This window comes from Xenopus laevis, chromosome 5L (genome assembly GCF_017654675.1).
Source record: "Xenopus laevis strain J_2021 chromosome 5L, Xenopus_laevis_v10.1, whole genome shotgun sequence".
In the NCBI taxonomy this organism is placed as follows: domain Eukaryota; kingdom Metazoa; phylum Chordata; class Amphibia; order Anura; family Pipidae; genus Xenopus; species Xenopus laevis.
The window spans coordinates 92,507,107-92,520,571 of record NC_054379.1 but is presented as its reverse complement, the minus strand read 5'-3'; the positions used below and the strand labels follow the sequence as shown (position 1 = coordinate 92,520,571).

The 13,465-nt window shown below is 37.9% G+C and overlaps 1 protein-coding gene and 1 long non-coding RNA gene across 3 annotated transcripts in view; both read right to left on the bottom strand.

Annotated features, from left to right (window-relative positions):
• Positions 1-6,980, bottom strand: part of LOC108705643 — a 182,613-nt gene extending 175,633 nt beyond the window's left edge. The window contains exons 1-3 of the mRNA XM_041563080.1: positions 6,869-6,980; positions 5,663-5,843; positions 5,442-5,565 (exon numbers count right to left, since the gene is read on the bottom strand). Coding sequence (XP_041419014.1) covers positions 5,442-5,565; positions 5,663-5,843; positions 6,869-6,971 — 408 coding nt within the window. The 5' untranslated portion in view covers positions 6,972-6,980. The remainder of the gene's footprint in view (positions 1-5,441; positions 5,566-5,662; positions 5,844-6,868) is intronic.
• Positions 6,981-8,205: 1,225 nt separating this feature from the next.
• Positions 8,206-13,368, bottom strand: LOC121393726. Of its 2 annotated transcripts, none has more exons than XR_005961299.1 (3): positions 13,344-13,368; positions 11,169-11,279; positions 8,206-8,378 (listed from the first exon to the last, which is right to left on the bottom strand). It is a non-coding gene; the product is annotated as an uncharacterized LOC121393726 (long non-coding RNA). The 2 variants fall into 2 exon arrangements; XR_005961298.1 differs by lacking the exon at positions 13,344-13,368 and adding an exon at positions 12,614-12,720.
• Positions 13,369-13,465: the final 97 nt, after the last annotated feature.

The following is a 13,465-nucleotide window of genomic DNA, read 5'->3' as shown; positions in this document are numbered from 1 at the left end:
GAAATTATGGGGCGCCCTGGTGGTGTATATAGGCTCTTATGAATTTTAGGCAGTGTATATATAACTGGGCGTATAGGGCAAGTTGGCAAAAAGTATTCATACATGCTTTCCGTAATCCATTCCTTATTTAAAGCAGTTTGTAACAACACATTTAATTCTCTATGAAAATTTTCAGTGGGATCAAAAGACAATCTCTTGTATTTAGTGATATCAGCTAGCTGGGATAGGAGTTCACATTTGTAATAGGAGTAGTCCATGACCACAATCCCCCCTCCCTTATCCGCAGTCTTGACAATGATATCCTTATTTTGTTTGTTTCAAGACTGCCCTTATCCGCAGTCTTGACAATGATATCCTTATTTTGTTTAAGGGACAACGGTAGAAACCGCTTCAATATAATATAGTACAAACACCTGCACTCTGTCCTCTTTTTTCTCCAAGCCGGGTGCTCGGTCAAAGTCTTTATATATGCATAGAATGGACCAGCACACCGTTTTCTTCAATCAAACGTGTTTATTCAATACACACTGTGCATCCAACGTTTCGGCCCGCATCCGGGCCTTTATCAAGGATAAAGTGACAGTGATAGTGATCAGCCTTTTATACCCATAATCCCCCTCGTTAGTCATGTCATGATGACCTCATCACAATGCTCAATTTACTATATTTATTATAATGTGCTTGTAATTACCACCTAACTGTTATATATTTAATATATCAGCTCCCAGATTACATAAGTTTAAACTCACGAGTGTGTATGATCCTATAAGTACCAATGCCTCCATCAAGACTTTTAATCGTATGCTGGACACAGACACTGCATTCCATTATAACAAGCAGCAGAAATGGAGGGGCAATCTGACTATGGCGGAGAAGGGGGCTATTAAGTCCCTTAAACAAAATAAGGATATCATTGTCAAGACTGCGGATAAGGGAGGGGGGATTGTGGTCATGGACTACTCCTATTACAAATGTGAACTCCTATCCCAGCTAGCTGATATCACTAAATACAAGAGATTGTCTTTTGATCCCACTGAAAATTTTCATAGAGAATTAAATGTGTTGTTACAAACTGCTTTAAATAAGGAATGGATTACGGAAAGCATGTATGAATACTTTTTGCCAACTTGCCCTATACGCCCAGTTATATATACACTGCCTAAAATTCATAAGAGCCTATATACACCACCAGGGCGCCCCATAATTTCTTCAAATGGGTCTTTAAATGAGGGGATTGCATCTTATGTGGATTCTGCATTGCAGCCATGTGTACAGGGTATGTCAAGTTATTTGAAGGACACGAGTGATTTTCTTAAGGTGATTCGGAGCATACATTGCCCTTGTACTGACATGTTGTTGGTGACTATGGACGTGCAGAGCCTCTACACCTGCATCCCACATGATGCAGGTGTGGAGGCGGTGCGGGAATTAGTTACCGACAATGCAATGTATGAAGGCCCGCCAGTAGAACTTATGTTGGATCTACTCAGATTTATTTTATACAAAAATTACTTCAAATTTGAGAATGAATACTTTGTACAACTTACTGGTACAGCAATGGGGTCGAAGGTAGCCCCAGCGTATGCGAATGCATTTATGTATAAATTTGAATCCGACCATATATTGAGCCATCCCCTGTTCAGACAGTTTGGGGCGTTCTACAGGAGATATATAGACGACATCTTCTACATATGGTTAGGCCCCACTGGTGAGTTGGATGAATTCATAAAGGTTTTGAATGATTTAGAGAGCCCCGTAAAATTCACGGCCAAGTACAGTCTACAGAAAATAGAGTTTTTGGACGTTGAAATTTATAAGGAAAATGATCAGTTGCAGACGTGTATATACAGAAAGCCTACAGACAGGAATACGCTGACCCACTACCATAGCAACCACCCTAGGCATCTCTTGAACTCACTGCCCAAGTCACAGATGCTTAGGGTGGTGCGCATTGATAGTGACGATAGTAAGAGGCGGGAGGATCTCACAGATATGTATAACAAGTTCCTAGAGAGGGGATACCCCGAAAAATTGCTTTTGGAGACTAAAAACTGGGCTCTCTCTTTGGATAGAGAGGAGATCATACGGGAACAGGAACACAAGCAGGTCATCAGAGGTGGGGGTGAGAGTAATGACCTATACTACGTGAGTAAATATGGGGTGAATAGTGCAGCTGTGAAAAGTAGTGTATTAAAACATTGGCCCATTCTAAAGACTGATGACGCACTAACCAAAAGTTACCTGAGAAGCCCAGATTCAGTTTTAGAAGGGGTAGCAATCTGAAAGAAATATTGAGCCCCTCTGACCCTGTGAATAAATACCAAAGATCCAATACCCAACATTTTCTTACACAACGTCCGGGTGTATATAAATGCATGGGCTGCATACTGTGTAGTTCTTTAATACAGGGCACATATTTTACCCATCCACACACAGGGAAGCGGTATAAGATCAGGCAACGAATGACCTGTGATACCGCTATGGTGGTCTACATTGTAAAGTGTCCCTGTGGGCTCATTTACTGTGGTAAAACGATCAGACCATTCAAGGAGAGAATGTCGATGCACAGGTCCAGCATTAGAGCAGCCCTGGATCCTGAGAAAAGCAAGAGAGAAAAAGGCAGAAAACAAGACATTTCACAGCAGCCAGTAGCTAAACACTGGGCGGAGGCCAGGCATAGTCCAGCAGCATTTAGGTGCATGCCCATAGAGCAGATCCCCAAGAGAGCAAGAGGAGGGGACTATGATAATATGCTCTTAAAAAGGGAGGCATACTGGATTTATGAACTGGGCTGTGTAGCGCCAAGGGGATTAAATGGACAGCAGTCATTGGGTTGCTTTCTAACGTAGCAGCATATAAATTTCCCTTTTTTATCAGTGCCTAGAGATCAGATTTAGAAGAGAGACCAGAATAAATGAACAAAGATTTGTTTCTATTGGAAGGATACATAGGAGTTGTTTCCTTCATAAACACATATGTTTCAACTGGTTGAGATAACGTTTATCTTAATTTGCAGGTGCTGTATCTGTGTGTTTGCCGTTTCTGGAGTTAAAGAAAATAACTTGTAACAATTTTAATTCACTTCAGTGGATCAAAGCACATATTCATTTTTCAGCACTATGGTGACATCTACTGGCAGTAATGTAAAGGTACACTTAATGTTTTATATTCACTTTTACACAAAGAGGTTTATTGCAAATAATGAGGACGCATTGCAATTAGAAATGAAAGATTTTATTTTTGAGAAATTGTGGCACTTATTAAATATATAACAGTTAGGTGGTAATTACAAGCACATTATAACTTGAAAAGATGTTTTTCCTGTGCGACATTTTTAACACATGTGTAATTGGAGTGTAAATTGAGCATTGTGATGAGGTCATCATGACATGACTAACGAGGGGGATTATGGGTATAAAAGGCTGATCACTATCACTGTCACTTTATCCTTGATAAAGGCCCGGATGCGGGCCGAAACGTTGGATGCACAGTGTGTATTGAATAAACACGTTTGATTGAAGAAAACGGTGTGCTGGTCCATTCTATGCATATATATATATATATATATATATAGTCAGCAAGAACTAAAACGCGACTCACATTTGCATAGCAATCATTATGAGATATTTATATTATTGAGATGTTTAATGATTGATATGCAAATGTGAGTCGCGTTTTAGTGATGTTGTTAACACGTCAGTCTCTATGTGTTCTTTCCCGCCTTGTTTGGGTATTTATGGCATTTTTACAAACAATCAGAGAAAGGCCTCGGAGGAGGCCGAAACGTTAGTCTCGTATGTAACAATAAAACTTTTTTACTTTCTACATAAGACCTGAAAGTGCGGACCATTCTTGCTGACTACAGGCAAGCTGAAATATATTTTCGAGAGTGCTGGCTATTTTGTGGAATATATATATATATATATATATATATATATATATATATATATATATATATATATATATATATATATATATATATATATATAACTAATCCAGAAAGCATGAGTGCACACTGGGATTTTAATTAAAAATCAAATATTTATTAAGTTACATTAAAACTGTTCAATGTTTCGGTCCACCTCTAGGACCATTATCAAGACACTGAATGTTTTACAATGTAAACTTTAAGTAGAAAAAAGGAAGAGACACTCACCCAATCACAAACCCCAAATATAATCATATGTTCATAATCATATCCTTCACTGTGAAGGAAGAGACAAAAGAATAAATTATTATATAAAGTTAAAAACACATTGCAACTTAAATAGTTAATGGACTTCAGAAACTGATAACATCAAGAAACATTTCTAACAAAGTATCAATTTTAGTTCATATACTAGAACAGCAACAAGAGTAACGATTTTCAAACTCTATGTATGCACAATGGCAACCTTGTATAGAGGCTTAGCAGTAGGGCTATGTGGGGATCACCTTTGTTTTAAAAAACAGGTTAAGGGACAATTCTCATTAAGGCCAAGTGGGGACAGGGTATTTAATTTTTTAATCCAAAATACCTCCTTTTGTAGTAGAATGTTGGATCGATCATCCCCCCGCCTCAAAGGAGGAATGTGATCAATGCCTATATATTTGAAAGTAGGCAATCTGTGTCCCTGTTCAAGAAAATGTTTAGCTACTGGTTTCATGGTTCTGCCGTCGCGGAAGGCCGTGTTTATTGCGGATCGGTGTGCGTCCATCCTAAGCCTCAATGTCAAAACGGTTTTCCCTACATACGATAGGCCACATGGGCAAGTAATCAGGTAAATCACATGTGTTGTATTACAGGTAATGTGGTGTCTTATAGTAAATCGTTTACCCGTATGTGGATGTAAAAAAGACTGCCCGGGGGACATAAATCTGCAAGAGGTACACCTAGGGCATCTGTAGCATCCAGGCTTGGCGTTAGAGAGCCAGGTGCGCGTAAGATTATGATAGCAATGTACTGGGTCACTTTTAACAAGTAGATCCCTTAAATTAGTACCTCTTTTATAGCAGACTAACGGGGGGTCAGAAAAAATCCTGGCCAAATCAGCGTCAGATTGTATTATATTCCATTGTTTTTTAATAAAGTTGCCCACATTTTTGGTATGTTGATTATATTTAGTACTGAAGACCACCCAGGATTGATTCTCCCTTGTTCTCACAGGTTCAACCTGGCGTTTCCTCGCTATCGCCAGAGCCTCATTTAACACCCTATAGGAATAGCCCCTCTCTTTAAACCTATATATAACCGTACAATTGTCACTGGTGTGACCTTTTTTCTGAGAAAAACATGCACATGGAAATATTTTGACACGTTTTCTTAAATAAGCCATCATAGGCAAGAAAAAGAGTTGCACGCAATTGTCTCCATATTGATGTCTAGGTCATGCTTAAAGTTAATTTAAAAATTTCAACTTTCATAAAAAACACTCAAACACTAAAAAGTAATAATCTCATACCCTTCCAGCTTGATCCAAAGCAAAAACACTTGCAGGCTGGCCGCCATTCTCTTTAAGATGCTCAGGAGCTGCCTTGTGTTCCAAAAAGCCCCCTGAAACAAGAACTTTCTTCAGGTTTAGCTGTCTGCAAGACAAAAAATATAAGACACAGTTTGGGTCATGTAACAATCTGAACAAACTTTCATGTAGAAAAAATATATACAAAAATAGGCATGTCTTACTTTGATGCAAGCTTTTTGCACTGATACTCGGACAGAAGGTAAATATCTCCCCTTTCACTGACACAAACTGTAGCGCCATCACTTGCTGACACAAGAGTTATGTTTATATCTTTATGATGAAGTGCGGATACTTGGCGAGGACAACTTACAAATTTTTCTCCATTAGGATCTTGCAAGTATCCTGCAAAGCAAGAAATTAAAAATCTCAGCATGAGCACCAAAGTTCACTATTTAATAAAATAAATGCATACGGTATGTATGACAGAGATATTAGTTAGTTAGGTTAGGGAAAGAAAAGGTATTTTTTTAATACTTACTTTATACACTTTACATTTACTTTAAATGTCCATTTAAACATGTTATTCATCTTGAATAATTCTGGAAGTTTTGGGGGTTATGTACTAAAATCTGAATATATCTCATAATTTAAATAAAAAAAGCTTGTCCAAACTCCCATCCTCAATTTTGCCTTATTTACGAATAAAATAACTGGAATAAAACAAATCGGTAAAAAATACAATAAAATCGCACAAAACCCTGAATGATATGATTTTTTCTGACTTTTTTCTCAGAATCACTTATTTTTCCGTGTTTTTGCCCCAAAACCCTGAATTTATCGGATTACAAAGAGCAAAGCTATCTTCCAATTGGGATATGGACATTTCCCATCGACTTATACAGGAAGTCAACAGGTCTGAGATAGCAGATTTTCAGATTCTGTCTTTTTACAGCATAGGGGTAAAATAAATCTTGAAAAAGTTGCGTTTTTTGCCACGAAAAATGAAAGTTTTTGCCCCAGAAAGCCCGACCAGATAAATTTGAGGTTTAGTAAATAACCCCATTAACGTTATGAGGGTATTTAGGGAGCCAAATCTGTTACACTAGCCTAAACCAGGACTGTTGTCTTGGAGACTAGCTGACTCAAGATGACGCTACCAAATGATTTCTATGGCCTCCAGGTTCGAACAAATATGAAAAACAGTTGCATCACTTGGAAATAGCAGGACAGCAGTAGTCTAATAAATGCAAAGACCTTAAGAGCGCAGTCACAAAATGAAGTGTTCTTTTGAAACTTGGGTTGCTTTATAAACAGAACAGTGTTTTATATTTAAACAGTTAATTAAAGCAAAATGTAGCACATATCAAATACCAAATCGATTTTAACATTGTGACATAGTATAAAAACCTGTAAAATAATATATTTACCTAACGGGCCACCATTCAATCCCACTGTATAAACAGCATCTTTAATCCACAGAACAGTGTGAAACCTTCCAGCAGCGACCCCTAACACAGTCTTTCCCTTCATGGTTTTGACCTGAATCTGCAATTACATTAATAATACTTTAATAATCACTTGGAAGTAATCCAGACAGCAAGACACTTTAGTAGTCCCAATATTCAAACTGACTCATTCAGTTTAACGTATCACTGTAATGGAATAGTTTCATAATAATGATAATCATAATAAATCAATCCTAAAAGTAGCTTAGCAATACATTTAAAATGAAAAGCATTTCCTAAAGTTAAGTTTGTAGCCTGCCACACTCTTCTCTTGTACAAAAAACATAACTGGTCTTAAATGGTAACCTTTATAAAAGTATTGAAGTATTTTAAGTTATAACTGTAACTATAGAGGTCCGTGGCTCTTCATTTATTGTTTCCCTGGTCTCTCTCCCAGGCAGTAATATAGGAAGGGTTAACTATAGCAATGTGGAGCAGTACATATAAAATGAAATATTTGGTCATGATATTCTTATAATTTTGAACAGGTTAGCTTTCCTTACCTTTAAGTGTCATTGGCATTTTGCTACACTATACACATATAAATAGAATTATGTACTCTTTGTAACACAAATTTCAGTCATGTGACAAGAGATTATTGAGCACTGTTTATAGGCAATGGAATCTGAAGTTAAGGCAATGTGCGCACCATTAGGCATATAAACATCTATGAATAGCTTCCGCTTTCAGTATGTTCTCATTGCATTTATTGCAGTGGTCTTCTGTAGACCTCACTCACTGGAAATGAAACCAGGTGGACTTCCATGTAATTGTGTCCGATTCGCATCAAAATTAATTTTGGTTAATTATATGCAGTTGCATCAGGAACAGCAAAATTGCATCAGACTCATGACCCCTTTGTGACTGCAATGATGCTGAAGTTCCAGGAAAAAAAATATGTGGATTGTGTTCAAAATTGCACTTTGCTCACTGCACTAGTTTATGTAAATGAGCCCTAAAATCTTGCATATGTAATGCAATCTCCATATAGATCGCAATTCTAGACAAATATAACACTTTCTTGGATTTACTACAGGTATTGGCTCAAAATCTTAGAACGAAGTTTCCACAAAGGATTTTATTTCATTTCTAGGAGGAGGATTTACAGCCAAACATTTTAACAAAATATGCTAAACGAATGCAAAGTTATATATGCTTCATAATTTGGGTTAGGAAGAAAGTTGTAGTAAATATAAGACCATTATAGACGTATTCATTTCACATTACCATTCAGCTTACTCGTCTATTCAATATTCACATACCGCCTTGGAACATTTGAATTTGGAGGGGGCGGCTGAATTCCAAGTTGATGAAATATATTTAGTCCAAATGTGTAAACATATCCATCTTCCGTTAGAACTACTGTGTGATCCTTTGCTCCAGCGACCTGAGTACATGGATGACCACGAAGACCTTCCACCAGCCTAGGAACCTTGAAAATAAACACACATATTGTGGCTAAAAATATTATAATTTCACATTTCATTAATGTCAGAAGCTTTTAATAATGTGTACAAGAACGGATCTGCACACACGCTGATTAATGCAGTCGGGGAATATCCCCTTTTATTCAGCCACCAAACAACATGATGTTTAGTGGCTGAATAAAAGGGGATATTCCCCGACTGCATTAATCAGCGTGTGCGGATCCGTTTCTTATATACATTGGTTGCTAAGGGACACGGCCAGGTCAACGGAAGGAACGCACCACCAACTGCAGGATTGGTGAACTACAGGTGTGCGGTAGGAGAATTACATTGTAGAAGCTTTTAATAAGACATGTGGCAGAAAATTAAAGGATATTTTTATAAGACTGAATATGGAACTGTATTGAAAAAAAAAGAAAAACATCTCATTGAACCCAAATTACAAGAATACAATACGGTAATTTAATTGTCCAAAACAAAAATCCACCTTTGAATATTGCAACCCTGTCACATGAGTTTCTTTAAAGGAGCTATGTATTCAACTGCAATTTTAAATGAATAGTGACAATGTTCCACATTTATCAGGAAAGCATCACTATCAATTTAATAAACTATCCAGCTGCCTCCTTGCAGACCTCTTCTCCCCCGGCTTCTTGTTATGGACTGGTGTTAATGTCGGACCCAGCTTCTGTCCACAATATCTAGTACAATACTAAAACAACTGGACTTGCTGAGTAATCATTGAAGACATTTCACTACTCATTCAAGCAGCTTCTTCAGTTCAACTGACTAGTGTGGGAAGTTCTCGGCATATAAACTATTCCACTAATCCAATCGCAATGGCACATTGTAACTCTTCAGAGAGGTGACATCTGAAACTCACAGGGGTGTGATTCTGTGGGGTTACTGTGATAGGCTTACCAAGGTATCCTAGAACAGGTGTTACTTGTGAGAGTTGCATGAATGGATGTGTGAAGTGTTCTGAAACCGCCGGGGTACAGATGTTACAACAGCATTGTATGTAGCAGACAGGTGGTGTCGAAGGCCCCCTCTCTGAAGAGTTACAATGTGCCATCATGATTGCATTAGTAGAAGAGTTTATATGCCGAGGATTTCCAACACCAGTCAGTTGAACAGCTGCTCGGATGAGTAGTGAAACTTCTTCAATGATTACTCAGCAAGTCTAGTTGTTTTAGAATTACATATACTAGATATACCATGACCTGGATGAATGAAAATCTTCAGAGTCATTATGTCCACAATGTTTCACTAATGGACAGGAATTCCTTTTAGTGAACTGAAGGAGGTGGTGGCAGCTTTTTCAGCTAGCCCTAATAAGCAGGGCTAAAACAACTTCATGCCATAGCTTGTAAAAAAAAAGCATCATTCCTGAAATAAAAATAAATCCTTCAAGAGCAATGACACACAAAACTGTTTGTCACTCAGTTTTTTTTAACGGCTAAATGCAAGAAAATAACTTGCCATAGGCATTACAGAGAATTGCCTATGTGAAAAATGTATTAGCATGCTTATCTGAGCGATAACACGATTTGAGTGTTTTGGCAGAGTGAATTCCCAGCATTGTCTATGGCAGAATATCTTCTGGTAAGAAATTTCTGCAACAAAATGCTGAGCGACAAATAGCACCATGTGTCATTGCCCTAAATACATTATGTCCAGTTGTGAAATTCTATGTAGACTATACTGTTGATCCAGGTAAAAGATATTTAAATATTTTTGTCTTCTGCAGCACTTTCATTCACAGACTGAAAATGTAAGTCATTACTTCTCCTGGGCTGGAATTTGTTAGAGCTGCCTGGCCCAGTTTGACTATGAACATGCTGGTGTGACCAAGATGAAGCAGAGCGAACATAGAAGACTGCTCACCACAGTTTTATGACAAGCCCTTTGACATCAGTCTGTTAGTACCCCTATGTTCTGAAGGTTTAGATTTCGTTGTATCAAGATGTACCAGTGAAAAACTAAAATACCAGTATGGGACCTGTTATCCAGAAAGCTCTGGACCTGGAGATTCCATAATTAGGATCTTCGTGCCTTAAATCTACTAGAAAATTATTTAAACATTAAATAAATCCAAAAGGCTGGTTTTGCTTCCAATAAGGATTAATTATATATTAGTTGGGATCAAGTACAAGGTACTGTAATCATTTTTAAAAAATTGTATTATTTCATTATAATGGAGTCTGTGGGAGCCGGCCATTCCGTAATTTGGAGCTTACTGGATAACTGGTTTCCTGATAAAGGATCCCATACTGGTACTTGAAGTGAACTTTTCTTTGAAAGTGCTGTTTTTTTAAAAAAAATTGCATGAAAAGACAGAAATTTCCTTTTGTTTATGAATTCTTCATAGTGCAAGGGACTTTATCCTTTCTAATGTACAACAGTCCGATACATACTTGATAAAATACAAATTTAACTCAACTTACAAGCTTGCAACCTTTATTCTGCCCTTGACAGCAAGCACATGTGCAGGACAGCATCTGGCCTGTACGATTGACAGCTATTACACATTCATAAAGAGCAAAGGATGGAAGTGATGCACTGATGGAGAAAACCCAGGTGATGAAGGCACTGGGAGGGTGCATTAAGAGAAGCACTGGGAGGATACATTTAGAGAAGCCCAATGCACTTATACACTTTAACAAGAGAAAAGTACTCAACTATTTACAGTACATTACTAGAGCAGATGAAGCAGGTAAATATCACAAACATTGTGGAGCATTATATATACTATAAACGCTTGTAATCTGGTAATAATGATAAAGTCAGCATACCAAGCATGTAAGTTCATCTCCATGTCCAAGACGACCTCCTTGTCCATGTCCGCATGTGTAAACTTGTCCTTTCTGAGACAGGAAGACTGAGTGAAATTTGCAAAGTACCATCTGAAAAGAAGGAATGTCACAAAAATAAACACCAAAAAGATAACAGAAGGCATATTTCTAACTAGGGGTAGCAGTTCAACTGGTTGAAGTGGTTTGTCCAATTTCATTTTCTTCGACAAAAATATATTGTTTTCATATGACATTTTGCCTATTTATAAAAACATTGGGAATTATATTTTAGCAAAATATCACCGATATCACTATGTTGGATCATAATGAAATTCCATAATTTCCTATTAAGAATGATTCATTCTGTGCAAAAGTGGGGCTGAATTAATCTAAACAGTTTAATATAAGGGATGCACCAAATCCACTATTTGGGATTCGCCGAATCCCCGAATCCTTGGTGAAAGATTCAGCCGAATACCGAATCGAATCCTAATTTGCATATGCAAATTAGGGACAGGAAAGGAAAAAGTGTAAAAAATTCTTCTTTTCTGTTGAAAAATCACGTGATTTCCCTACCCGTCCCTAATTTACATATGCCAATTAGGATTCGGATTGGCCAAGCACAAGGATTCGGTGAATCCTGCTGAAAAAGGCCGAATCCCGAACCGGATCCTGGATTCGGTGCATCCGTATTTAATATGCTTTTGGAATTATCTAAACCTATTTAACATTTTCTCATTTCAGACTTAAATACTGAAATTCAAAGTGCTGTAAGATGTCTGGTGCAGCCCCAATTCTTAAAGTCGTCTTAACATCATTATCAAGTAACAATGGCTTATAAGTAATAAGGGATGCACCGAATCCACTATTTTGTATTCGACCGAGCCCCCTAATCCTTTGCGAAAGATTCGGCCGAATAGCGAACCTAATTATAATTTGCATATGCAAATTAGTGGTGGGAAGGGGAAAACATTTTTTACTTACGATTTCTCTCCCTGCTCCTAATTTGCATATGCAAATTAAAATTTGGTTCGGCCAGGCAGAAAGATTTGCCCAAATCCGAATCCTGCTGAAAAAGGCCGAATCCTGGCTGAAACCGAATCCTGGATTCGGTGCATCCCTATACGTAATACATCAAGCATACTGGTTGTAAGAACTGACATTGAAAGAACACAATTGACTTGTTTATGGGCTACAATTTTGCACCAGGGACAGGACAAAAGGCAAAAAGTGTCCAGCAGTTACTACAACTTTATGGATGTGCAAGGGTTTACAGAATCATTCCCATGAGAAAACTGTACATGTTTCCTTAGCAATCGTTGCTAGGCCCTTTTTTACATCCAGCTACCTACTGAAAGTTTTACGGAGTGCATAAATAAGTGAATAATATTGTGTTTTTAAAATTGGAGGTTAGGGCAAGAAAGTAGAGTAATAATATATCGTACCACTAGTTTTGAAAACAATGTGGGGAGGTCTGTCTTTCATTACCAGATCCAATGGAGTATATCATCTTTATCTTGAATGTAAAGGTTACTGCCATGCTATGAGAAGAAAAGCGACACTTAAAACCAAATTTGTTTTTATACAAGAAACTGAGATGTAACATTCTGACATTTATAGATTGATATTTAATCTATGAATGCATGGTTGTTAGGGTAATTGGACCATAGCAACCAGATAGCCAAAATTGCAAACTGGAGAGCAAATTGTCTAAGAACATCACTATCTGCATCATACTAAAAGTTAACTCTACGAAGGTAAACAATCCCTTTAAGCAGCAGAAACTCCAGAAGTTTTAAGACCTTGTTTCCTATTACCATTTAGGTGTGGAAATGAATTAGTTTCAGAACATTGTAGGCCTAAACCACTGTCACCCTAATCAAGACTTGGGGTTAATAGAAATCTGTGGGACACATTGTGGCAGTTTACAACACTCAATCATCCACCAGATACCTCAACATTCGGCATTACAAACAACAAGAGAGCATAGGCCTTCGAGATATGGCCAGACAAATATAATTGAACTACAACTCCCATGATTAAGCCTCGAAAGCGAATGCTGGCTGCTGTATGCTGTGCATATATACGGAACGCATTTTAGGACATCCTGCTGCGAAATACATCTCCTTCATGCGATGTCCTATGTTTTCGGATTGGTGCATCTGTTGCTTTTACCGTCAGTCATCGTCCAAATCTGCAATCGCACCTGCGTCCTCTACCCTTCATTCTCAGCCGTCATATGAACTGCGCCCTCAGTCTTCCCCCTCAGCCCTCCACCCTCGCTCACCACTTCAGAA